Source organism: Chanodichthys erythropterus, chromosome 13 (genome assembly GCF_024489055.1).
Source record: "Chanodichthys erythropterus isolate Z2021 chromosome 13, ASM2448905v1, whole genome shotgun sequence".
In the NCBI taxonomy this organism is placed as follows: domain Eukaryota; kingdom Metazoa; phylum Chordata; class Actinopteri; order Cypriniformes; family Xenocyprididae; genus Chanodichthys; species Chanodichthys erythropterus.
In genome coordinates, this window is record NC_090233.1 from 18,112,415 (window position 1) to 18,136,447 (window position 24,033).

The window sequence follows — 24,033 nt, forward strand, 5'->3', positions numbered from 1 at the left end:
ATGGAGTCAGATATACAATTCTGAATTTAAAGCGGAATATATTCACAAAATAAGAACACATATTTGTTATATAGACATTTTAATATAAATATTTATTCATTTTATGTTTTAATATTAATTTACTTTTCAACATAAAATCTAAAAATATATTTCAAATGTTTATTAAACTGAGAAATTTGTTTAATTTTAATTTAGAAATTGTAAATATTTTAACTTTTTCTTTAATTTAATTATTTAATTTAATATTCAATGACTACATATTAAAATGCTCTTCACAGTATATATCTAACATTTTATTATTATTCTACTCTACTTTGAGCTTTTGTCCTGTTCCAATGATGCAAAAGTAATTTAGTTGAAAATGTAGGTTTGTGAAAAAGGCTCTTCTTGTAGGGAAACAGCACATTTAGGATGCAGAGGAATTCATGCATAGATAAAAAGGGGTAGAGAGGAGGTACGATATTAGGCATGATGAGGTTGTGTAAGTAAAGGGGCCTACAGGGACTATAACCCCCAAGAGGGGTGTAGAGGAGTTTGGAAGGTGGTAGGCTGAAGAAGTGGGAGCTAGGCCTCTTCGCTGTTTCAGATGGAAATCAGAGCTCCTTTTCAGCATGCGGCGCAGGGATCCCTTTCAGTAGTTTACACACTGAATCCATAGCAACTACAATGGGCGCTTTTTGTAATGTGGCATTTTAGTGGCTCAGAAGAAATTCCTGTTTTTCTGAAGATGCATGAGACAGACCTTGATTACAGATGCCAGGGCCTCTCTGGGAATGGCATGAGCAAGTTAAGAATTAGTTATCAGGATTATCACTGTTTGTTATTATAAAAGTTGTGAAATTACATTTCTAAGTGATCCGACTTGCGATTTTAACCAGGCGTACAATAAACAGCCCAGAAAAATCCTATAGATTTACACTAAAGCCATGTATAGGGAACGGAATATCATAGAGACTGGAGGTGGGCCAGGCAAGAACTGCATAGCAACAATTTTCTTGTTGAAGAACTTTAGTCTCAAACTGTGATATATGTCCCATAAGTCTCTGCACTGATGGATTTGTAGCCCTTAATGTGTTCAGACTGTATATTTGAACAGCAGACGTCTTTAGCGAGGGATTAAAATAACTGAGGGAGAAAGCACAAATGTTGGAGGTTCCTGAGCGGCGGAGTTGCTGAATAGCATGAGGTCAGGGGTTGCGTGGGGCTCTTTTGGTGAGACAGACTCAGAGAGGGGGGCAAAGGCTGGATGGGAGAATGCACATTGTGATGGAAAACTTCTACGGGACAAAGGAGGCAACCGGCATGGCTTGGCGTTCCACTGAATAGACAGTTCCTCTTTGTCTGGTGCCCTTGGTCAGGAGGCCTTGGAAAGTTTTTACCGCCATTTTACCCCCTTCTCCCCCTCTCACCGTGATGGTTTGTTGAAATGCAGCTTGAAAACCTGAAAAAAAAGAGAGAGAGGGGGAAAGCTTGCAGCCGTGTATTAGTGAACACTGGTGTAGTTGTATAGATGAGTGTGGAGGAATGAAGCGAGTGCAAACCGGAGGAATGATTGTAATGACCCCCTACTCTTTCCTCTTACCTCCCTCTCAGGATTCTCGGGCAGCCAGTGCCAGTTCGACATTGATGAGTGCGCTAGCACCCCATGTAAAAATGGGGCCAAGTGTATTGATGGGCCCAACATGTACACCTGCCAGTGCACTGAAGGTATGAACTTTTTTAAAGCCTGAAAAATTCATGAAAAATATTAAATACATAAAACCTCATAGCAAAGTTGTATTTCTGCTGTCAGTATATTATATATTTGGCTATAAATTGCTCTAAAAGTCATGCACTCAGAAAAAAGGTACAAAATCTGTCTCTAGGGCGGTACCAATGTATACCATTTAGGCACTAATATTTACTAAAATGTACCTTTAATGTACTAATATGCACCTTTTAGGGTTAAATAAGGTATAAAGATGTACCTTTGGAAAAGGTACCATCCCAGTGGCAGCTTTTGTATCATTTTTTTTTCTGAAAGTGTGGAAAAACATGTACGTTTCAGGGCCAGAATGTGAGGAAACGCTGTGTCATAATAAATATAATAAATGAATCTGTTTTCTTTTTAGGTTACACAGGGCAGCACTGTGAGACAGATGTAGATGAGTGTCTTTCCAACCCATGTCACTATGGCACCTGTAAAGACGGCCTGGCGTCCTTCACCTGTTCCTGCCGTGCAGGTTTCACGGGTCGTCTGTGTGAGATCAACATTAATGAGTGTCTCAGTCAGCCGTGCCAAAATGGAGGCACCTGCCAGGACCGTGAGAATGCCTACTTATGCATCTGCCCAAAAGGAACCGCAGGTGCCACTTTTACTGTAATGGCCAAAAATGAGTAAATTCCTGCCTGTCAAAAGCTCTTCTGGTCATTTACTTTAGTTCTATTGTGTTTTAACAGGTGCTAACTGCGAGGTTAACCTAGATGACTGTCAGAGCAATCCCTGCGATTATGGAAGGTGCATTGACAAGATAAATGGTTACGAGTGTGCCTGTGAACCAGGATACACAGGTGAGTGGTCTCAGATCATGTGCTTAATACACCAATTAACAGCAACTGTGATGAAATATAAAAATGGTAATAACATGTGAAATGAGAGTTTAATTGAATAGCTTAACCAAGCAATGAAAGTGCATTAATTATTTACTCACCCTCATGTCATTCCAAACCTGTATGCTGTTATTTATCTTTGAAACAAAAAAGGAGGCATCACAGAAAAGTATCTTCACAAATATCTTTTCTATACAATAATAGTTCATAGTGGCCAAGGCCTGTCAAGCTTCAGAAAGGACTATAAAATATAAAAGGGCTATAAAAGTCGACAAGTGTGAAAAACAGTCTGAAATTATTTGAAGCTATTCACTGATAATCATCAGAAAATCATGAAAAGTTCAGACTTTATGGATCACGCATGGGACAAACAGTCACACACTCTATCAGGATATGCTACCAGCACTATACTAAGGTTAAGGTTAGGGTTTGTATTTATTTCTGTGTTGTGTAAGCAATCAACACTGTGATTTACATGATTAGTGAAATCTTTAGAATCAGGTGGGGTTTGTGCTTAACTGGTTCTGGGGAAAACAAATAAACCCACAGTTTTTCAGACAATCATGAATGTCTTTGTACATGTTTGGGTTTGCTGACAACTGATTGGCTGACATTTCTTGGGGGGGCAGTGCTTTGGAGAGAAGGAAGCAAATGAAAACGCAAATGGAGACTTTTGCACTCAAATTTTTTATTTTGTTTTCTTTTACTCCTATGTATCTCCTCTAGAGTTTCATAAGAGATCTAAACAATGTCTTAAACTGTGCTCTGATCTGACAAGATACCAAAGAGATTTCAGTATGAACTCAAACATCAAAGCTATACTAGAAACATCCATTGAATAACTCTACACTGCATGTCAACAAATGTCTTATTTTAGTAGTAGATGAATTTAGGACAAAGTTGATACTTAAATGAAACATACACCATTAAGTCTTCTGAGCTTTGAAAAAGCCACAGCATATGTGGTGTTAGCAAGGCAGTCAAGGTGGTGTACTGAGCCCAGGTCTTTATCAGTGTTGAAGAGATGGGGAGTCAACAAAGAGTTCAACAGGTGAGACAGGCAACAAAGCAGGGTGGGGAGAGACAGCTGGCCAGCGAGCAGACACTCGGCCTGGGCTGCGGTGTTGGCTTACAGTCTCGCCCAATCCCCCGCCTGCCGAGCAAACACGCAAGCCAGCCCGCTTCCCCATTCAGCCAGAAATCTCTAGGACATCTGGGAGTTTGAAAGGAGAAAAGATTTGCAAAAGATTTGTGAAAGTCGATCTTTTAAAAGGGGGAAGTTGGCCAGTGCTTTAAAGACAAGTGACAAATGAAACCTCTGCCTTTATGCTGGGCATTGCGTTTGGTGAATAGTGGTGCTGCCTGAAGTGGAGTCTAAAAACTGGGCCTTGAGCCTAGGATTTCAAGAAAAACAAGGAATGGCCTAATGAATGCTGTCGATTCAGAAGTTATTTTGACTACCATACAACATGTGACACTAACCATTTTCATAATTCTTTCTTGTTTTGTAGGGAAAATGTGTAACATAAATATTGATGAATGTGCCATCAACCCCTGTCACAATGGTGGAACCTGCGTTGATCGAGTCAATGGCTTTACGTGTCTGTGCAGAGAGGGGTATCACGACACTACCTGCCAATCACAGCTCAACGAATGCCTTAGCAACCCCTGTATCCATGGACACTGTGAAGACAAAGTCAATGGGTGTGTATTATTTACATATATACATTACCATTCAAAAGTTTTGGGACAGTAATTTTTTTAAAATAAATATATACTTTTATTCAGCAAGGGTGCATTAAATTGATCAAACTGACAGTCGAGACATTTATAAAGTTTCAAAAGATTTTGAATAAATTATGTTTTGGTTTCTCAAGCACCAAATCAGCGTAGAATGATTTCTGAAGGATCATGTGACACTGACTGGAGTAATGGCTGCTGAAAATTTAGCTTTGACATCACAGGATTATATTAAATTTTAAAATATGTTCAATTAGAAAAAAGTTGTTTTAAATTGTGATCATTTTTCACAATATTAATGTTTTACTGTATTTTTGATCAAATAAATGCAGTCTTGGTGAGCATAAGAGACTTCTTTAAAAAAACATTAAAAACATTTTACTGACCCCAAACTTTTCAAAGGTAGTGCATATCAAATCTAATAAACAAACATATAAGCAGCTTAAAAGTTCATAGGTTTTTATTAAACCTACTAAACAAAGTATCACAACCCTGCCTGAAAAACCAAGTAATACCAGTTTAAGGTGATCCAGTTGTTTTTTGCTTAATGACCAAGATGGCATACTGGGTCAAACCCTGCTAAAAACAAACAGACAAAAAACAGATTAAACCAGCCTATGCTGATCAGGATGGTCTGTTGGCTGGTTTTAGACTGGATTTGGCACTTTCCAGTTGGTTAATCTGGGAGACCAGCTTGCTAGACAGTTAAACCAGCTCTAAACCATCTTGGCCAGGCTGTGAGACTTAGTTTACACAAGCTAAGACCAGCAACTCAGTTTAAGATGTGACGTTTTGTTCAGCAATTCCATCAGCTGGTCTAGATCAACCTGTGATCAGCTAGGACCAGCCAGAAACCATGTACTATAAAATCACTTTAAGCTGGCTTTAACTGCTGGATTTTCCAGCAGTGGAAGATAACAGGCCCATATATGTGAGAAAAAAAAACAAAAACCTTTAGCTACATGTAAAATTCAGATCTTGTGTCTTACAGATATAACTGTATTTGTGACTCTGGATGGAGTGGTGTCAACTGTGACATCAATAACAATGAGTGTGAGTCCAACCCCTGTATGAATGGAGGCACCTGTAAGGACATGACCAGTGGCTATGTCTGCACATGCCGCGCCGGCTTCAGTGGTTAGTATCATTCATTCTGCTAATGTACTGTAACTATGTGTGATGCCCTTTGACCCTCATATCAAACTCACTCTGTCTTTCTAACATTTGATTATAGGTCCCAATTGCCAAACTAACATCAATGAATGCGCCTCCAACCCTTGCTTGAATCAAGGAACCTGTATTGATGACGTGGCTGGATATAAATGCAACTGTTTGCTGCCTTACACTGGTATGAGTTTAGCTTTATTCATGACAGTTTTACCAGTATGTAGCTTTGACTGTTTAGCTGTTTAAACCAGGGTTTCCCATACCCCAGTGTTTTGCGAACCGCTGGGGTTCAGGAGCTGAAGTCATAAAAATGTAAAAAGTTTTTTTTTTTTTTTTTTTAAATAAAAAGAAAATGAAACTCTCAAAAAATATATTAAAAATAGATTTATATAAATATATATATATATATATATATATATATATATATATAGGTATATAAAGATTTTATATATATATATATATATATATATACATTTATTTTATGTTTACCTTTGTCATGTGACCCCTTTAAGGGTTAGTTCACCCAAAAATGAAAATTCTGTCATTAATTATTCACCCTCATGTCGTTTCAAACCTGTAAGACTTCCGTTCATCTTCGGAACACAAATTAAGATATTTTTGATGAAATCTAAGAGTCCCTTCTGTTGACAGCTAATCCATGTGACTCCAGTGGTTTAACCTCAATTTTATGAAGAGACGCGAGTGCTTTGTTTGCACAAAAAACAAAATACACATTAAAAAAAAAAAAATCAAGTAAATATTTTACATCAGAATCCATCAACTATTGTTTTTCTGTGTTGATGTATTTACCATTGAATCAGGAAGTTGGGGTGGGACATTTCTTCTAAACAGCCAATTTAGTGTAAGACACTTAGTGAGAATGGGACTTTTCATTTTAGAAGCATTTTAATAAGCAAAATATAAAAAACAAAAACACCTGAGTGTGCAAGATGATTCATCAATATTTTTTAAAACATTTTCTTGAAAAGAAAATTAATTACATGTTTACATCTGTTACAAGTTAAATGTAATACCTCAAAGCTAAAAAAACAAAACAAAACAAGTTTACATAAAAATTGGTTGTAGTTATTTATTAGTTGAGTAACTAAATGCCTAAAAATCTAAAAACTTCATCCATTTCATAAATTCTTTAAATAGCTTTTGGTTAATTTTACTATACTTCAACCACTTTAAATTATGTGTTGTTTGTAGTTTGTGAAGTTACAATTTTAATGTCAGGAACAAGAGACCCCCCCCTCCATCAATCTAGTCCCTGTTTGTTGACAATGGCCCCCTCAATGAGCCCTGCAAGTATCTCTGTTGACAATACAGGAAAATGCGATTTCAGCAGACGACACATTCTTTCCTCTCACTGTGTTATTTGACAAAACAGATAATAATGTTCTGCCTCTGGAACAGAAATCATATTAATTCCCAGTGTCTTTCTTTTTGGAAAAATCCACAGAGCATCATATCAAGAATAACAAGAATCTGTTCATACCAGGGTGGGAACAGTAGCCTGTCATGTTTCCTGTTTGCCCTACTTCCTCTCTCACAGAAAAGCAAATGGCCAGACAATGGCAGGAAAACCTGCTGGCTTCCTGCAGGGTCCGGCCGTCGTGGAAACAGATAGGCCAATGTGCTTTGCTTTGCTAGAACTGACAGGCTTATCTCCAACAGAGAAAAGAGGAATCGAAACAGAACCTGTGCTGAAACATAGTGTCAACTTCTAAATTTAGGCCTCCTTAAAGGAAGAACGTCTCCTCTTTAAAAAAAAGAAAAAAAGAAAAAACACCTTGAGAGACAGATTTATGCATAGAAAAAAACATATCTAATCTGAATGGAAGGTGTTTTAATGCTTTGTATTTTGATATATTATCTTCCAGGTGAGAACTGTGAGACCCTGTTGGCCCCTTGCAGCCCTAAACCTTGTAAGAATGGAGGTGTATGTAAGGAGTCTGAAGACTACGAGAGCTTCTCTTGTGTGTGCCCTGAGGGATGGCAAGGTACAAACTTCACAAACCTAACAATAAATTCTGTCCTAGCATCAATATTATCCATAATAACTATATTCATATTTTGTGCTCTCCCTACCTTGTAGGCCAAACATGTGAGGTGGACATTAACGAATGTGTCAAAAACCCTTGTCGAAATGATGCCATCTGTCAAAACTCTATTGGCAGCTACAAATGCAGTTGCAAATCGGGCTACACTGGCCGCAACTGTGAGACGGACATGGATGACTGCAAGCCCAGTTAGTGTCCCGTTTCATCCTTATTTTGATCTAATGTAGGGATGTCAAGCTCAGTTACTGGAGGGCCACTGCTCCAAACCTAATTAAACAACCTGAACCAGCTAATCAAGGTCTTCAGGATTACTAGAAACGTCCAGTTAGGTGTTTTGGAGCTACATTTTGCAGGACAGTGGCCCTCCATGAGCGGAGTTTGACCCGTGATCTAGTGTATCTTGCCTTGATGTCTAACCTCATCCTTTTCCTCTAGACCCTTGCAGTAACGGGGGCTTCTGCAAAGACGCAGTGAACACCTTCACTTGCACCTGCCTACCAGGTTTCCGGGGCAGCAGATGTGAGGAGGACATTAATGAATGTGATAGTAATCCATGTAAAAACGGTGCAAACTGCACTGATTGTGTGAACAGTTACACATGTACCTGTCCACCTGGATTTAGTGGGATTCACTGTGAGAACAACACACCTGACTGTACTGAGAGGTAACAACTGGACTCTTATTTGTGGCAAGTTTTCAAGTGTAAATACTGGCTACAACAGACAATTGTTACAATCAAGAGGCAAACCCATCTCCACTATCTTAGAAAAATATCAACAAAGCAGTAATGGATACACACCAAAGAACAATTGGCCATTCTAAAATTCAAACCCTATACATGGAAGACTCTATGAGAGAACACAGAAAAACTCACCTGTACAGCATCATTAGCATTAGACTAATATCTAATTAAACATATGTATTTATCCTTCTTACTCTAAAACTATATAAAAACCTAAAATGTTTAACCTGTTAACCTGTACTGCCACGGCGACACACCGAAGCGTCTTTGTTTAAATTAGCTCAAATTTACTGTTAGATTTAATAGTGTAATTACCTTGACAAACTATACATCATTAAAAAGATATAAGACTCGAGCTTCAATTTTTAATCTTTATTTTACTCTCAACATTGTATAGTGACCGTTATTTGTTAATATGCGTCGGGAGTTATGAATATGAAAAACGGAGTTGTTACCTTTTCATTGAAATATGAGCGTCAGCTTCAGCCATTGAGAAAAAACTCTGTAGGATCATCATGAAAAAAACTCCACAAAATAACATCCCTCTGGCTTTTAGCTTAAAAGCATGCACATTTGGAGAAATATTGATGGACTGTCATACGTTTATGTCAATTTTCTATACAGAGGAGTAATATTTATTCAATTTTTACCCGAAACAGGCTGTTGTCATCATATGAGCGCTGTATAGACTGACTACTGTGTTTTCAACTCATACCTGCAGCCGGAGGGCGCTCTGTGCACACTTAGTCCACAAATAACACATCATGAACAAGAGGCAATCATGTGACATACACGGAACTAACAGAGGCTACCAGACATCGCTATAATCATTGATATAAACATACAGAACGTCACTTTTGAAAGTAATAAATACACGATTGTGACGATATGTGGTTTATCTGTGTTCTTCACGCCATGTCAGGTATTCATAATAGTAGATTATATTTATAATGCAATGCTAATTGAGATAGATTTTCTCATTGTGCAGAATAGCATTAAATTATATATTTTCTGTTTGATTTTTGATCCAAAGCCACATCACATCAAAGAAGGTTATCTAAAACAATCGACTAGTAAGTTTGGAGAAAGAAAACGTGGCTTTAATCTTATAAATTGTCGTGTTTTGTTGGTGTGCTAAGCTAACATGCTAACGAGCCCAGAGATGCACCTGTTAATCGCTAATGCAAATAAATAAATTTGAATCGTAAAGCTCACTTTTTTTCTCTCTTTTTTTTCCAAGAAGGGCATTAGATACAGTTTGAAAGAAGGTGAAGTGAGAAGTTTGGTGAATGAAATGAGGGATTAAATCATCTTGAATAGAACATCAGTAATTATAATAGAGACAAAAGAAAAGAATAATAAGAGCCATAAGCTGGCTGGAGAGGTGTGAATGTGTTCAGGGGAGACTGAAACTGAATGGGGCAGTTAGCATGACAAACACAATATAGACAATACACTTGAATAGATTACAATAAACATCAGTTAACATTTTAGAGTCCTTTCTAAATAAAGTCTCATGACATGGTCTTGAAAAACATGTAATAAAACTCAGAGTTCATATCATATATCATCTTCAGATTTGAAATATAGCATGGTCAGACATGTGGCTTTAGCTGCAGTGCATTTCTAGATTGCCACAAGGCCAACTTCACTTTTATTTTCATAAATAAATTTCATAAAATTGTGAGCTTACCATAAACTGCAAAGTGTCTGCCTTCAAATGAGACCTTACTTATGCTTTTAGTGCACAGGATTCATGAACTGTATCTGTTTTAGTTTGGGTATGTCATTTTATGGGATTTTCCAAAAGTGGGGGTGCTGGCTAACAGGTTAATACAAAACACATAATAAAAATACTAAACTCATTGGTGAGAAGCAAATTTTCCCTAAATATACTGTAGTGTGTAGACTGCAACATGGCAGAATACATGACCACTGTGACCACTTCTTACAGAAACCCAACATGCCGATACCACAAATGGAGAATACTTACAAATACTTGTAAAAATTTTTTAAAGAAATTTATAATTTATTCAGCAAGGACATTAAATTGATCAGAAGTGACAGAAAATACATGTAATATTTGTATTATTACCTTTTCAAATAAAACATATTTTTTCCGCAGATATATTAAGCAGCACAGCAAAACATTGATAATAATAAGAATTGTTTTTTGAGTTGCAAATTAGCATATTAGATTGATTTCTGAAGGATCATGTGACACTAAAGACTGCAGTCATGATGCTGAAAATTGCCATCACAGGAATAAATTACATTTTCAAGAATATTAAAATAGAAAACAGTTATTTTAAATTGTAGTACTATTTCACAATATTACTGGATTTGCTGTATTTTATACCATAATAATAAATAGGAATAAATGCAGCCTTATTGAGCTCTTATTGAATCTTACAGACCCCAAACTTTTGAATGGTAGTGTACATTGTACTGTCATTCTGACATGCAAAGAAAATTTAATATTATGCCTCCATACATGGCTATCATAAAAACACTGATCTCAGATTTTCAGAACCTGACTGTTCAGGTTCAGGACTGAAAGTCAGCCAACTGATGTGCCTCATGATGAAAGTGTACCAGATAAAAGCTCTAGCACTCCTTTTTCCTCTGTTGTCCATTAGCGCCCCCTCTGGTGAACAAATGACAATGCAGCATCATAGCCCATTATAAATTACCCGAGAAACTAAATGATGTTAAATTAGTGTAGTAAATATAACTGATAATCTTTTTTTTTTTTTTCAAACAGCTCTTGTTTTAATGGTGGCACCTGTGTGGATGGCATCAACAGCTTTACCTGTCTGTGCCCAGCCGGGTTCACTGGTAACTACTGCCAGCATGACATCAACGAGTGTGACTCCAGACCCTGCATGAATGGAGGCACCTGTCAGGACAGCTATGGCACATACAAGTGCACCTGCCCTCAGGGATACCATGGCCACAACTGCCAGGTAACAAATCACAGATATGGACAAAAATTTTGTATGCATCCATCTTACATTCATTTCTTTCTTAGTGTTACACTTGCTGCAATTACATGGACTATAATCGATTGTAATAAGATTAGTAGCATTTTTGTCACAAAAAAAGTTAAAGTTAAATTTCATTCAGATTGTAAGGGGGGTTTAAATCTTTCTTAAATCCATTCGATAGGACATGTAAATATTTGATCTGATTGAAAACCAAAACTGGAATGTTCTGAGCATGTGTAACGAAGTAGAAATGTAGTAATGATGTATAATGCATGGAACAAGCTGTTGTTGCTGCTAAATGGTGTCATGTTGTCCTACCAGTCCTTGCTTCGGACACTTATCCAGAGATGCCTTGATTTGGGCGAGGGAAGGGGCTTTTTTACTGTTTGATAAATATAAGCAGCACGGCACAAAGCTTTTATGTGCTCGTCGTCTTCAAATTAGGACCTGAAAATAAATAAATATTAAGTCTGTTTTCTACAAAGACAAGAAGCAGTTATTGAAGGATGCGCTAACAGTGGGAAACTGTATATTTTTGCAGTGTCCGCAACTGCGCTTGTCACAACATCAATTCTGATTTGAAGCTTGTGACATATAAACATACACATCAACCCAATCACTTTATTTAGCATTCATGTAAACACTGTGGTTGGATTTGTCAATTTAAACACAAGGTGTCTATGTAAAAATAGCTACTGTTGGATAGTTATATTGAAAATATATTCTGTAGTATAACTCTAAAAATGGCTGAAAATTGCTCAAATTAAATAAACAATTATTTGGCACAATATTCTTATATATATATATATATATATCTGTTAATTCCATTTGTTTTAAGTAGTCAATGCCAGTAACTGATTAATTGATCTATAATCTGGTACAGATAGTTCTTAAGGTAAGTTAACTAGTTTACTAATGACTAACAAATGGTCTACGCCATCTAGTTAACTAATCTAGTTCAATTAGTTGTATCTGTTAACATTAATGCACTTTGAACTAACATGAACATTGACTAACATTAATAAAGGTTAATAAATGCTGTAAAACTATATTGCTTATTGTTAGTTCATGTTAGTTAATGGATTAACTAATGTTGACAAGTGAGATCTTATTGTAAAGTCTTACTGATCTATCCTTAATTCATTTCAGCACTTTCAGATCTTTCACCAAAAAATAAAATAAAATAAAAGAGATTTTAAGTCATGGACGCGCAAGTTAAAATACAAACACTGGATGAATTCTTGTCTTGCAGGAGCTGGTTAACTGGTGTAAGCCGTCTCCCTGTAAGAATGGAGGTATCTGTAGACAGAGCGGCACTAGGTACAGCTGCCAGTGTCAGACAGGCTGGACAGGCTTATACTGTGACGTCCCCAGCGTTTCTTGTGAGGTGGCGGCCAAACAGCAAGGTAGGTTTTTTTGTATATAAAAAAAAATCTTTGCCTCTTACCACGTATTGGCGAGTCTGTTCAGAATTTAACCAATTTGCTATGATGTTTGCTTCTCCCACTTTTAGGTGTAGAGGTAGTGCGGCTGTGTCGTAACTCTGGACAGTGTCTGGATGCTGGAAACACACACTACTGTCACTGTCAGGCCGGATACACAGGCAGCTACTGTGAGGAGCAGGTGGATGAATGCATTCCCAATCCTTGCCAGAACGGAGCAACCTGCACCGACTACCTGGGTGGCTATTCCTGTGAAGTAAGTAAAGAATATCTGGTGGTTAGGGAAAGGAATGACTGTAGAAGAAGACACTTCATGTTAATGCCCACTAAATCTCCCTTCTTTGTGAAAGAATTGCTTGTTTGGCAAAGAAGGAAGAAACCGCCAAGTAAACAGAAACAGGCTTGTTTTATGTTTGCCATTAATTCACCTCGCTCTTTCTCTGGTTTCTTGTAGTGCGTGCCAGGTTATCATGGAGTGAACTGCTCTGATGAGATCAATGAGTGTCTGTCTCAGCCCTGCCAGAACGGGGGCACATGCATCGACCTGATCAATACCTACAAATGCTCCTGTCCCCGGGGAACACAAGGTCGGATATCACTTCATCTGTTTTGCTCTTTTTACCCATTCCACACTTCATTAATTAGGTCTTAACTGTTATCAGCAGGCTTAGATGTTTCTATTTGATTGATGTAGTCATGCTTAATTACATCTCAAAGATGGAGTTTTATTTCATAAAATGGACAGAAACTTTCAAGCAGTGTGTTATATTACCCAGTTGTATTAAACTTAACTGTCCTTTCTCTTTGTCTGTAGCTCTGTGATTTTAAGGCATCTTAGGGACACTCAATATGAGAGGAATGTCAATATAAATATATATTGATCTTAATTGATTTATTTTTAACTTAATTTCTTTCTTTATATTGTTTAAATTAAAGTTTTACAAAGCAAGATTTGTTTGCTCTGTATTTTTATGCTTAGAGTATCACATTCTTAGCTGAGCGACATGCTAACATCAAATTCTAACATAACTCTAGGGTAAATCACAACATTACAAACTTCGATTTGAAGTAAAAAGTATTTTAAAAATCTGACAAAAACACAATGGTAGAACTTTAAAGTGTACATAACAGCTTTAATGCAGGAAAGAACTACAATCCCATGAAGCATTGCGAATGTCAATCAAAATAAAGATGACGGATAAATATAGACATGTAGATTTAAAGACGTTGACTATGTATATAGATAATAATAATAATAATAATAATAATAATATAGTTTTGCACCAGGAATTCTGCTGTTAATTAATTGATACATGATTATAAAAAAAAAAAAAAAAGTTGAAATAATGCACACTTATGGCTTCAACAACTAGCATATACCATCGATTAACAACCTTGTAGCTGTCAGTCGGTCTGTCTTTAAAGGTTTATGAGTTATCCTTAAAAATCAATTTCTCTATGGAGAAAATGAATGGGATTTTGACTTCCAGAACCCATCAGCTGCACTCCGTTTCTGTGTTCCGTCAAATCAGTCAGTAATGACTATTACGCTACCTTAGAGGACAGCTGACTGTTTTGGAACAGAGCCTATATTTACATCTCTGCTAGAGTGTGTAAGAGCAGCTTTCATTACACCTTTCCCCTCCACAGGTGTGCACTGCGAGATCAACATTGACGACTGCACACCCTTCACCGACCCCGTCACCCATGAGCCCAAATGCTTTAACCAGGGCCGCTGTGTGGACCGTGTGGGTGGGTACCACTGTATCTGCCTGGCTGGATACGTGGGGGAACGCTGTGAGGGTGACGTCAATGAATGCTTGTCCAACCCTTGTGACCCCCGTGGCACACACAGCTGCATACAGCTCACGAACAACTACCGCTGCGAGTGTCGCACCGGATACACAGGTACAGCACAGGCTACTGTGGAACATTTTGCTTTGATTTAGAGAGTAACGCTACACTCTAATCATGGTGTCAAAATGTGTAATAACCTTGTTTGTGTATCCTTACAGGTCAGCGCTGTGACAAAGTGTTTGATGGCTGTAAGGGGAAACCCTGTCGTAATGGAGGATCCTGCGCAGTAGCTAGCAACACTCCTCATGGCTTCATCTGCAAATGTCCACCGGTTGGTCATGATCTCTGATACAATTAGCCAGTGGTCCAATGATTGCTTTACATCATTTTGATTCTGTTCTCACCTCTTCTGCCTTATTAATTCATATCCATTACGTAGGATATCAACTAATCGGGCAGATCCTATACGCATCATTTACATAAATGGCATAAAATAATTCATTAAATTTAACTTTCTCTTTAGCTTTTTCAATTTTAGACACAAGGCTGCAGATTCATTCTAATATTATTGTCCTGCTAATATAGACACAAAGTCATTTTCATGCTAATATACACTACTGTTCAAAAGGGCCATTAAGATTTTTTTTTTACGTTTGAAGAAATTAATACTTTTACTGAGCAAGGACGCATTAAATTGATCAAAAGTGACAATGTAAGTCTTTACTATTAAAAAAAATGCTTTTAAACTTTCTATTAATCAAAGAATCCTGAATTTGTTTTACTATAGTCCATAGTTTCAACAAAAATATTAAGCAGCACAACTGTTTTCAACAATGATAATAATAATGTTTCTTCAACAACAAATCAGTATATTAGAATAATTTCTGATGGAATTTCTTACATTTTAAAATTGAAAACATTTGTTTATATTTGTTTATTATGTTTTCAATTGTAATAATATTTCACAATATTACTGTTTTACTGTAATTTGATCAAATAAATGCAGCCTTGGTACGCAAATGAGACTTCTTTAAAAAACATTTAAAAAAATATTACAGAACCTAAACTTTTTTTGAAAAAAAAAGGTCACTAAACTGTAATTAATAAATTTGTTTAAATTTCGTTTAGGGTTTTACAGGCTCAACCTGCGAGTATGACGCTCATGCTTGTGGGAGCCTCCACTGCAAAAATGGTGGTACATGCATTTCTGGTCACAAGAGCCCCAAATGCCTGTGCACCCCTGCTTTCACTGGTCCTGAGTGCCAGTATCCCACTGAGGGTCACTGCACCACCAATCCCTGCTACAACGGAGGCACGTGCGAGTACATCTCAGAGGCCCCATACTACCACTGCATCTGTCCTACTGGCTTCAATGGCCTCTTCTGCCACATCTTGGACTACAGCTTCCCAGGTGGCTCTGGTCGAGACATCACACCTGCTCCAAATGTGACTATGAGCTGCGAGATTGCAGAGTGTGAACATAAGAAAGGCAATAAGATCTGTGACAGCGCATGTAATAATTATGCCTGCGATTGGGATGGAGGGGACTGCTCACTGAACTTCAATGACCCGTGGAAGAACTGTTCGGCCGCGCTGCAGTGCTGGCGCTATTTTAATAACGGGAAGTGTGACGAACAATGTCACAATGCTGGATGCCTCTATGATGGATTCGACTGCCAGAGACTGGAGGGCCAGTGCAAGTGAGTGCTACCTGAGAGTTTGGTGTTACCCATTTATACACAACATTTAATTTGATTAAACATGATTATGTTTACATGTCCACCAATAATGCGATTATTTCTAATAATCAGAGTAAGGTTTTGAATGCAGTAAGATGTTTACATGACACTAGCAGAACTCTTCACTCCAGTTTACATGCAGTTTTCATTACTCTGATTATTTGCTAGTAAGTATGGTTATACCACACTCAGATAGGTATACAGTATGGATGTTACCGGCCATTGTTTTTATCTACACACATCAAATTCAAAATACATTTTTATGGACGTACTGGATATTATTCGGCACCAAGATGAACGTAGCAATGCCTACACTGCTGTTGTGTTCTTTTGAACCATCTGGATAAAGATGACTGCAGAATAATGTCACAGATTTCATTCATGAAGTTGTTTGAACATCACATACATCCATGTACATCCGAGCACTTGCGCACTTTGGTCAGAGCAGTAATAAGGCAAGGCAATTTTATTTAAATAGCACATTTCATACACAATGGTAATTCAAAATGCTTTATATAAAAAGGAAACATATACATATGAATAAAAATGGAATGCATAAGAAATAAAAATAATAAAAACAGAGAACACCACTGTCTGGATGGAAGAATCAGGGAGTTTCAGTCAGAATATTTGTCAGGTAGCTGTACGTTTAAACAGTACCCTTGCAGACAAATCTTCCCGGAACCACCAGGGCTAACTGAAATTTGTTTTCCGTCAGAGTGGATCTAATAATGCAATTAAGGCATTTACATGCCTGTTTACTGCAATTAAAATAGACATACACTGCCTAGTTTAATGCGATTGTGATTACTGCGATTATGAGCTAAATCGCATTCGTTTGATCGAAGTATTGCATTTACATGAGGTAAAGTTTAATCGCAATATTGCCAAAATCCCATTATAATCGCATTTTGAGGGTGCATGTAAACGTAAAAAAATCATTGGGTTTCTTGTTTGAACTTCAATTTGGGGAAACAAGTTGACGCTAAAAGGATCATGCTGAAGAGAATTTGTCAGGGAGTTTTAAAACTGTGATTCCAGGTCTGAATTTTTTTTTCTAGTTAAGCTCATCTATGAAATATTTATTTTGCTAGAATGATCTATTAAATGCTTTTAAATTTCTAAGTTTAAATATTTATTAAATGATTTTTAAAATCCAGTGTTAGCCAGTGTTTTTAAAATGGCTATTCAAAATGTTACAATTTTAATTTATTATGAATTATGTCAGAGCCGATGGCCTTCCGAGCAGTGCTTCGACATGTAGCATAGTTGCGCTTCAGGCGAACCAAGTTTGAGTCCCGGCTTGTGTTCCTTTTCCAACCCCGCCCCCTCTCTCTCCCACTTTGCTTCTTGTCGTCTCTCCAGCTATTCTGACTAAATAAAGGCACAAGCTTGAAGTCCAGCCATCAAGATCAGCTTGGGAAAGCTAATGGCCATAAATGGCCATCTAGAATCTTTGTAAAAGCAGAATCAGAAGCTTTATCATCTCTGTTTTCCAGCTTTAATGCCATTTCTAAACTATGCTCTCCTCTCCTCTCTCATAGTCCACTCTATGACCAGTATTGCAAAGACCACTATGCAGATGGCCACTGTGATCAGGGCTGCAATAATGCAGAGTGCGAATGGGACGGGCTGGACTGTGCCAACAACATACCTGAGAAGTTAGCTACTGGACTCCTGGTTGTGGTGGTCCACATTATGCCTGACCAGCTCCGAAACAACTCCTTTGGATTTCTGCGGGAGCTCAGCAGAGTGCTCCACACCAACGTTGTTTTCCGGCGCGACCGCAAGGGTGAGGAAATGATCTACCCATATTACGGCAACGAGCAGGAACTGAGGAAGCACAACATCAAACGATCACTAGATGGCTGGAACGATGTTTCTAACAACGTCATGAGCTCAGTAAAAAGCAGTATTTACAATATAGTAGTGGAAGGAGGGAGAAAACGCAGAGAACTGGACGAGATGCAGATCAAAGGGTATGTATGTTACAACAGAGCTCTCATTTTCTTTTAAAATATGTTTGAATAAAAATAAATAAAAATCATGCTTTTGATTTCCATCAGCTCGGTGGTATACTTGGAGATAGACAACCGCCAGTGCTACCAGCAAACCTCAGAGTGCTTTCAGAGTGCGAACGATGTGGCGGCTTTCCTCGGAGCCCTGGCTTCCAGCGGCAATCTGAATATGCCTTACGTCATCGAGGCCGTCACAAGTGAGTGTTTGGCACGAGCATTGTCGTGTGCCTCACGTCTTCCCATAATGCCCTTAATCAAGACTAGGCCTCCCATCTTACTGCATGTATTCAATAGCAACCCCCCTCCCCAACCTTTAACCCCACCGCCTCCTACCGCGGATTACAGGGATCACTTTGAAGTTTGTGCGTTTCTTCCTTATAACAATGAAGCAAATGTTCTTTGTGCATTAGACAGACTAAACAATCAATGCGGCAGTCTGAGGGCAGATCCACTGGCTCCAGGCACCGAAAATAGCTAATTGATGCAAATCATGTTAACTCATTTGGCCCAACAAGACACTCTCACATACATGCATATAACCCATACATGGCATGAATCTAAAATGATGGGGGCTGCTGCAACCTTAACCTTGTTGAATGTACCAGGACTTAATGCATCTCCAAGGGTTTAGGTGAGCAGAGTTTATCATTTCAAAATCGTTAGTGGAGAGAGCTTGAAAAAAAGAGAGGAGAAAAATTGATCGGGAGTGTGCTAGAAGTTGGGAGTCTTTGTTATCTCGAAAATCCTAATAAATCCTTCGTCTTTACAGCTTAAAGTGTGCGCGGTAATTTGAAGTTCATTAATCCCTCCCTTTTTTTCCCTTAAAGAAGAACGGGTAAAGTTGTCTCCTGGTACCCTGGGCTGAGAAAGGGGAGAGGAGGTGTTCTTTCTTTTCTCTTTTTTCTGTCCTCCTCCTTTTCTTATTTGCCGGCTCCTTCTTTTTGATGAGAAGCGGTTAGCAATTCTGATTACCACGAACGCGTGCCTTGCTCTAGTTTGTCCGTCCAGCTCCAGCAATTTGCAGCTCATTGTTGCGTGAGGAACATATTCTTGTCCCATCTGTGGGTCTGACATGTCAACTGTGCTTCCTGTGGCAGGTAAGATTGATGGACCGTCGCCCATAGAGCTCTATCCCGTCTACGTGGTTCTGGCAGGACTGGCGTTGCTGGCCTTTGTCGCTGTGGGAATGGTCGCTTCCCGTAAACGCCGCCGTGAACACGGTCAACTCTGGTTTCCGGAGGGTTTCAAGACCAGTGAGCCCAGCAAGAAGAAGAGGAGGGAGCCAGTCGGCGAAGACTCTGTTGGTCTGAGGTGAGTTCGCCGCGTCATCTTCAGATGTCAAGTTTAAAGGGACAAATTATGGATGGAAGAAAACTTTTTCATTTGAAGTCATGATTATTTTGTTGAGTTTAATTGAATTGAGTAGTTTCAGGAAGAGAGTGGAAGCTGATAATCAGTGATGGCTTTTGGTGTTGGAGCGCAGTCTTTAAAATAGTTTTGCTGAGATGTAGTAAAGTGCTAAAAAAGTTATTTCAGCATGTGTGACGGGTTATTTTTCTGAAAACAGGCCACTTAAGAACTGTTCAGACATTTCATTAATGGATGACAACCAGAATGAATGGGGAGAGGAGGAATCATCAGACACCAAACGCTTCAGGGTGAGCAGAGCAGTTCTTCACATTCTCACTGACGAGATAAAAGAAAAACAGAAAGCGCAAACATCAAATTTACATAGAAGTTCATTTAAAAATGAATATTCTTTCATTAATTAATAGAATTAATTAAAAAATCATTTTCAATTTGTTAATGTCTCATTCTCCTCTTTTAGTCTGAGGAGCAGGCGATTCTTGATTTAGATGATCAGCCTGATCACCGGCAGTGGACGCAGCAGCACTTGGATGCAGCTGATCTGCGCATCCCATCCATCGCTCCCACACCCCCTCAGGGCGAGATAGAGAGTGACTGTATGGACGTCAATGCCCGAGGACCAGGTTAGGCATTGTTGTATGATTTTTTATTTTTATTTTTTTTTTTCAATTTCTTTTCCCCATGTAATACTGATTTTGTTATTGGGTATTGCTGATTTTTCAGTAACAAGAGAACAGTAATTATAATGTGAATTTAATTAATTAATTATATTTATATGTATATATATATATATATAGTGTGTGTGTGTGTGTGTGTGTGTGTGTGTGTGTGTGTGTGTGTGTGTGTGTGCGTGTGATGTTATAATAAATATATAATGTATAATAAAATGTTATTTATTCAGCATTTTTAAATTATATATTTTATATAACATTTATATAATTTGATATACAAAGGATTTCTATTTCAGATAAATGCTGTTCTTTTTTTTGAACTTTCTGTTCATCAAAGAATCCTGAAAAGACATTGTACATAACTGTTTTTAACATTGATAATAAATAATGTTTTTAATAATAATAATAAATGTAATAAATAAATGACATTTAAAATATATTCAAACAGAAAACAGTTATTTTAAATTGTAATAATTTTGAATGGTTGTGTGTGTGTGTGTGTGTGTGTGTGTATATTATATATACACACACACACTTAATTATATATATAATTAAGTAGTATTAACTAGTAGACTTTTGCTGATTTTCATAAATTTTTACAACTATATATCTATGCAGGGAAATCATTTTATTTATTTAGCTAACAGATATGGAGATATTCATTCAAGGACTATATAGAAAGATGCTTCACTCCTATTAGTTATAAATGGGAGAAACTGCAACGTGCAGTATGGCGGAATATGTCCTGCCTTCTAAGTAAAAGAGCCAATCACTGATTGATAAATTCATTTCGTCACTGCAGCTGCCGTTAGAAGCTCCAGTTCCCATGGAAACCTGAGACTCGCGCTTAGGACTGCACATGCGCATTGGCTCGTCTAGCCTGAAAAATAAGCTTTTTTAACGCTTTTTGAGCATAAGAGTTGTTTCTTATGCTCAAATAGCGTTAAAAAAGCATTATTTCCAGGGACAGTTAGGACAGTTCATGTCAGTTTTTGAGATTTCAGGATTCCCCCATTCAAATAGATAGGACTTGGTCTTGGATGCCCAAAATAGCTGCCCAGAGGCATTGCAAATATGGCCGCCGAGTGAACAGACTTTCCTTGAAAGGGACTTTGATTCATTCTAATTTTTTTATGAGAACACAACCTGCATAAAAGGCATTCTTTGCTTATGGATTACACCTGTTCCCCAGTTTGCACACAATATGTGTGCATGCTCTCGAGTGCTGGGATGAGGAACTGAATTGAGTTCTAAGTAGGAGTTAATGCTCAGGGCTCTATGGGAAAAGGAATCCACTTCAAAGGCTCTGACTGAAAGCTGTAAACCCTGAGGACTGAGCACATTTTTACCAGTCTTAACGATTCATCCTGTGATATTCTGCTTACATGTGTTTTGTTAATTAAAACTCTTTATGAAATGCTCTTCTCTTTCTATAAGCACCAAATATACCCCTGACAAGATTATGATAGTCAAAGGCAACATTCTTTTAGTATCTCTTTGCAAGCCGTTTTTCCTTTTTTTCCTCTTTGTGTGGATTGATGTTTTTAAATCGACCAAATCAGGCCTGATTTGGGAATAGCTATTCTTTTGAAGCCGAGAAGCCCCTGTCGAAGTCAGCAAAGAAAGCAGCTTCTCAGAGGTGATAATACTCAGTTTTACCAGCGGTTGAAATTTCAAAGTGTGGCCTGCATCCCTGAGCTTTACCAAACCGCCACGCTTGATTACAATCCGTTATCGAAGCGATCTTGGGTGATTCAGGAAGGCAGCACGTCAAATCCAACTTCGATTTGTTTGTTTCTTTGCCTTTGCTTTTGTCTATCACTTTAAGGAAAACATTTCTTTAGATTGCCATTAGACTAGTCCTACTCAAAGGAAAGATTTTGATCCTTCAATGGAGTTTCATTTGTCCCAGGTTTTTCCTTTTCAAACTGTTTAGTAGAAATAACAATGAAAACTGGGCATTTTATACATTAAAATAAATTCTGAAGATGGTCTTTGTGAAATTTAGAATTTGAAAAATGCTTAGTATAAAGCATTAGCTACATAAATAAATGTAAAGTTAGTCCTCTTTTTCCTCTCTAGATGGCTTTACTCCTCTCATGATCGCATCCTGTAGTGGAGGAGGGCTAGAAACAGGGAACAGCGAGGAAGAGGAGGATGCTTCAGCAAACGTCATCAATGACTTCATCTACCAAGGTGCCAACCTTCACAACCAGACAGACCGGACGGGCGAGACGGCTCTACACCTGGCTGCCCGCTATGCCCGCTCAGACGCTGCCAAAAGGCTCCTGGAGGCTAGTGCAGATGCCAACATCCAGGACAATATGGGACGCACTCCATTACATGCTGCTGTGGCTGCAGATGCACAAGGAGTCTTCCAGGTATGTGAACCAGGACTTCATTAGGGAATACAGTATAAATTAAGGAGGTTTAATATTCTGTATTTCCATCAACTGATGATTATCTCTGTTTTCCTTTCCCCCTTATGCAGATTTTGATACGGAACCGTGCCACAGACCTAGATGCCCGCATGCATGATGGCACCACACCTCTGATACTGGCAGCAAGACTGGCGGTCGAGGGCATGGTGGAGGAACTCATCAACTGCCATGCTGATGTCAATGCCATTGATGATTTTGGTATGAATATTACACTGCCTTACTTAATCCATTCACTTACTTGTATGTGGCATACACTACCAGTCAAAAGTTTGGAAGTGCTTGTTATATATGCTTCTTATCTTTAAAATATTTCTAAATGATCTGATCTGATCTAAGGTTCATTTTAAAATGCTTGAAAATAATTTTGCTGACAAAGAACAATTGTGGGAAATAAATAAATAATACATACATAATTATCATTAATAAACATATTTAATGTATGAGGTTATTATTATTATTAATATTACTTAATGTATTAATTCAGAAAACAAAGGCCAGGTGGCAAAAAAAAAAGAAAAAAAGTAAAAAAAATTTTTAAATAAATGCTGTTCTTTCGAACTTTATGTATTAAGAATCCTGTAAAAAAAAATCATGGGCTCCACAAAAAATATTAGACAGCACAACTGTTTTCAACATTGATAATAAAAAGAAATGTTTCTTGAGCACCAAATCAGCATATTAGAATAATTCTGCTTTGCCATCACAGGAATAAATTACATTTTAAAATATATTTAAAGGGTTAGTTCACCCAAAAATGAAAATTCTTTCATTTATTACTCACCCTCATGCCGTTCCACACCTTTAAGACTTTCGTTAATCTTCGGAACACAAATTAAGATATTTTAGTTGAAATCCGATGACTCAGTGAGGCCTCCATTGGGAGGAATGACATTTCCTCTCTCAAGATCCATAAAGGTACTAAAAAACATATTTAAATCAGTTCATGTGAGTACAGTGGTTCAATATTAATATTATAAAGCGATGAGAATATTTTTTGAAGCGCCAACAAAACAAAATAACGACTTATTTAGTGATGGTCGATTTCAAAACACTGCTTCAGGAAGCATCGGATCATAAATGAATCAGTGTATCGAATCTGCTGTTCGGAGCGCCAAAGTCACATGATTTCAGCCATTGGCAGTTTGGCATGCGATCCGAATCATGATTCGATACACTGATTCATTATGCTCTGATGCTTCCTGAAGCAGTGTTTTGAAATCAGCCATCACTAAATAAGTCGCTATTTAGTTTTTTTTTTGGTGCACC

The 24,033-nt window shown here is 37.8% G+C and overlaps 1 protein-coding gene across 1 annotated transcript in view; it reads left to right on the top strand.

Annotated features, from left to right (window-relative positions):
* Nucleotides 1-24,033, top strand: part of notch1b (notch receptor 1b) — a 54,270-nt gene that overhangs the window by 26,731 nt on the left and 3,506 nt on the right. The window contains exons 10-32 of the mRNA XM_067408393.1: nucleotides 1,594-1,707; nucleotides 2,112-2,345; nucleotides 2,440-2,550; nucleotides 4,101-4,293; nucleotides 5,321-5,466; nucleotides 5,564-5,677; nucleotides 7,383-7,502; nucleotides 7,598-7,750; nucleotides 7,998-8,226; nucleotides 11,069-11,270; nucleotides 12,544-12,697; nucleotides 12,805-12,989; nucleotides 13,188-13,320; nucleotides 14,384-14,641; nucleotides 14,749-14,861; nucleotides 15,659-16,230; nucleotides 17,814-18,248; nucleotides 18,336-18,484; nucleotides 19,385-19,598; nucleotides 19,855-19,945; nucleotides 20,116-20,278; nucleotides 22,409-22,707; nucleotides 22,818-22,965. Coding sequence (XP_067264494.1) covers nucleotides 1,594-1,707; nucleotides 2,112-2,345; nucleotides 2,440-2,550; nucleotides 4,101-4,293; nucleotides 5,321-5,466; nucleotides 5,564-5,677; nucleotides 7,383-7,502; nucleotides 7,598-7,750; nucleotides 7,998-8,226; nucleotides 11,069-11,270; nucleotides 12,544-12,697; nucleotides 12,805-12,989; nucleotides 13,188-13,320; nucleotides 14,384-14,641; nucleotides 14,749-14,861; nucleotides 15,659-16,230; nucleotides 17,814-18,248; nucleotides 18,336-18,484; nucleotides 19,385-19,598; nucleotides 19,855-19,945; nucleotides 20,116-20,278; nucleotides 22,409-22,707; nucleotides 22,818-22,965 — 4,530 coding nt within the window. The remainder of the gene's footprint in view (nucleotides 1-1,593; nucleotides 1,708-2,111; nucleotides 2,346-2,439; nucleotides 2,551-4,100; nucleotides 4,294-5,320; nucleotides 5,467-5,563; nucleotides 5,678-7,382; nucleotides 7,503-7,597; nucleotides 7,751-7,997; nucleotides 8,227-11,068; nucleotides 11,271-12,543; nucleotides 12,698-12,804; nucleotides 12,990-13,187; nucleotides 13,321-14,383; nucleotides 14,642-14,748; nucleotides 14,862-15,658; nucleotides 16,231-17,813; nucleotides 18,249-18,335; nucleotides 18,485-19,384; nucleotides 19,599-19,854; nucleotides 19,946-20,115; nucleotides 20,279-22,408; nucleotides 22,708-22,817; nucleotides 22,966-24,033) is intronic.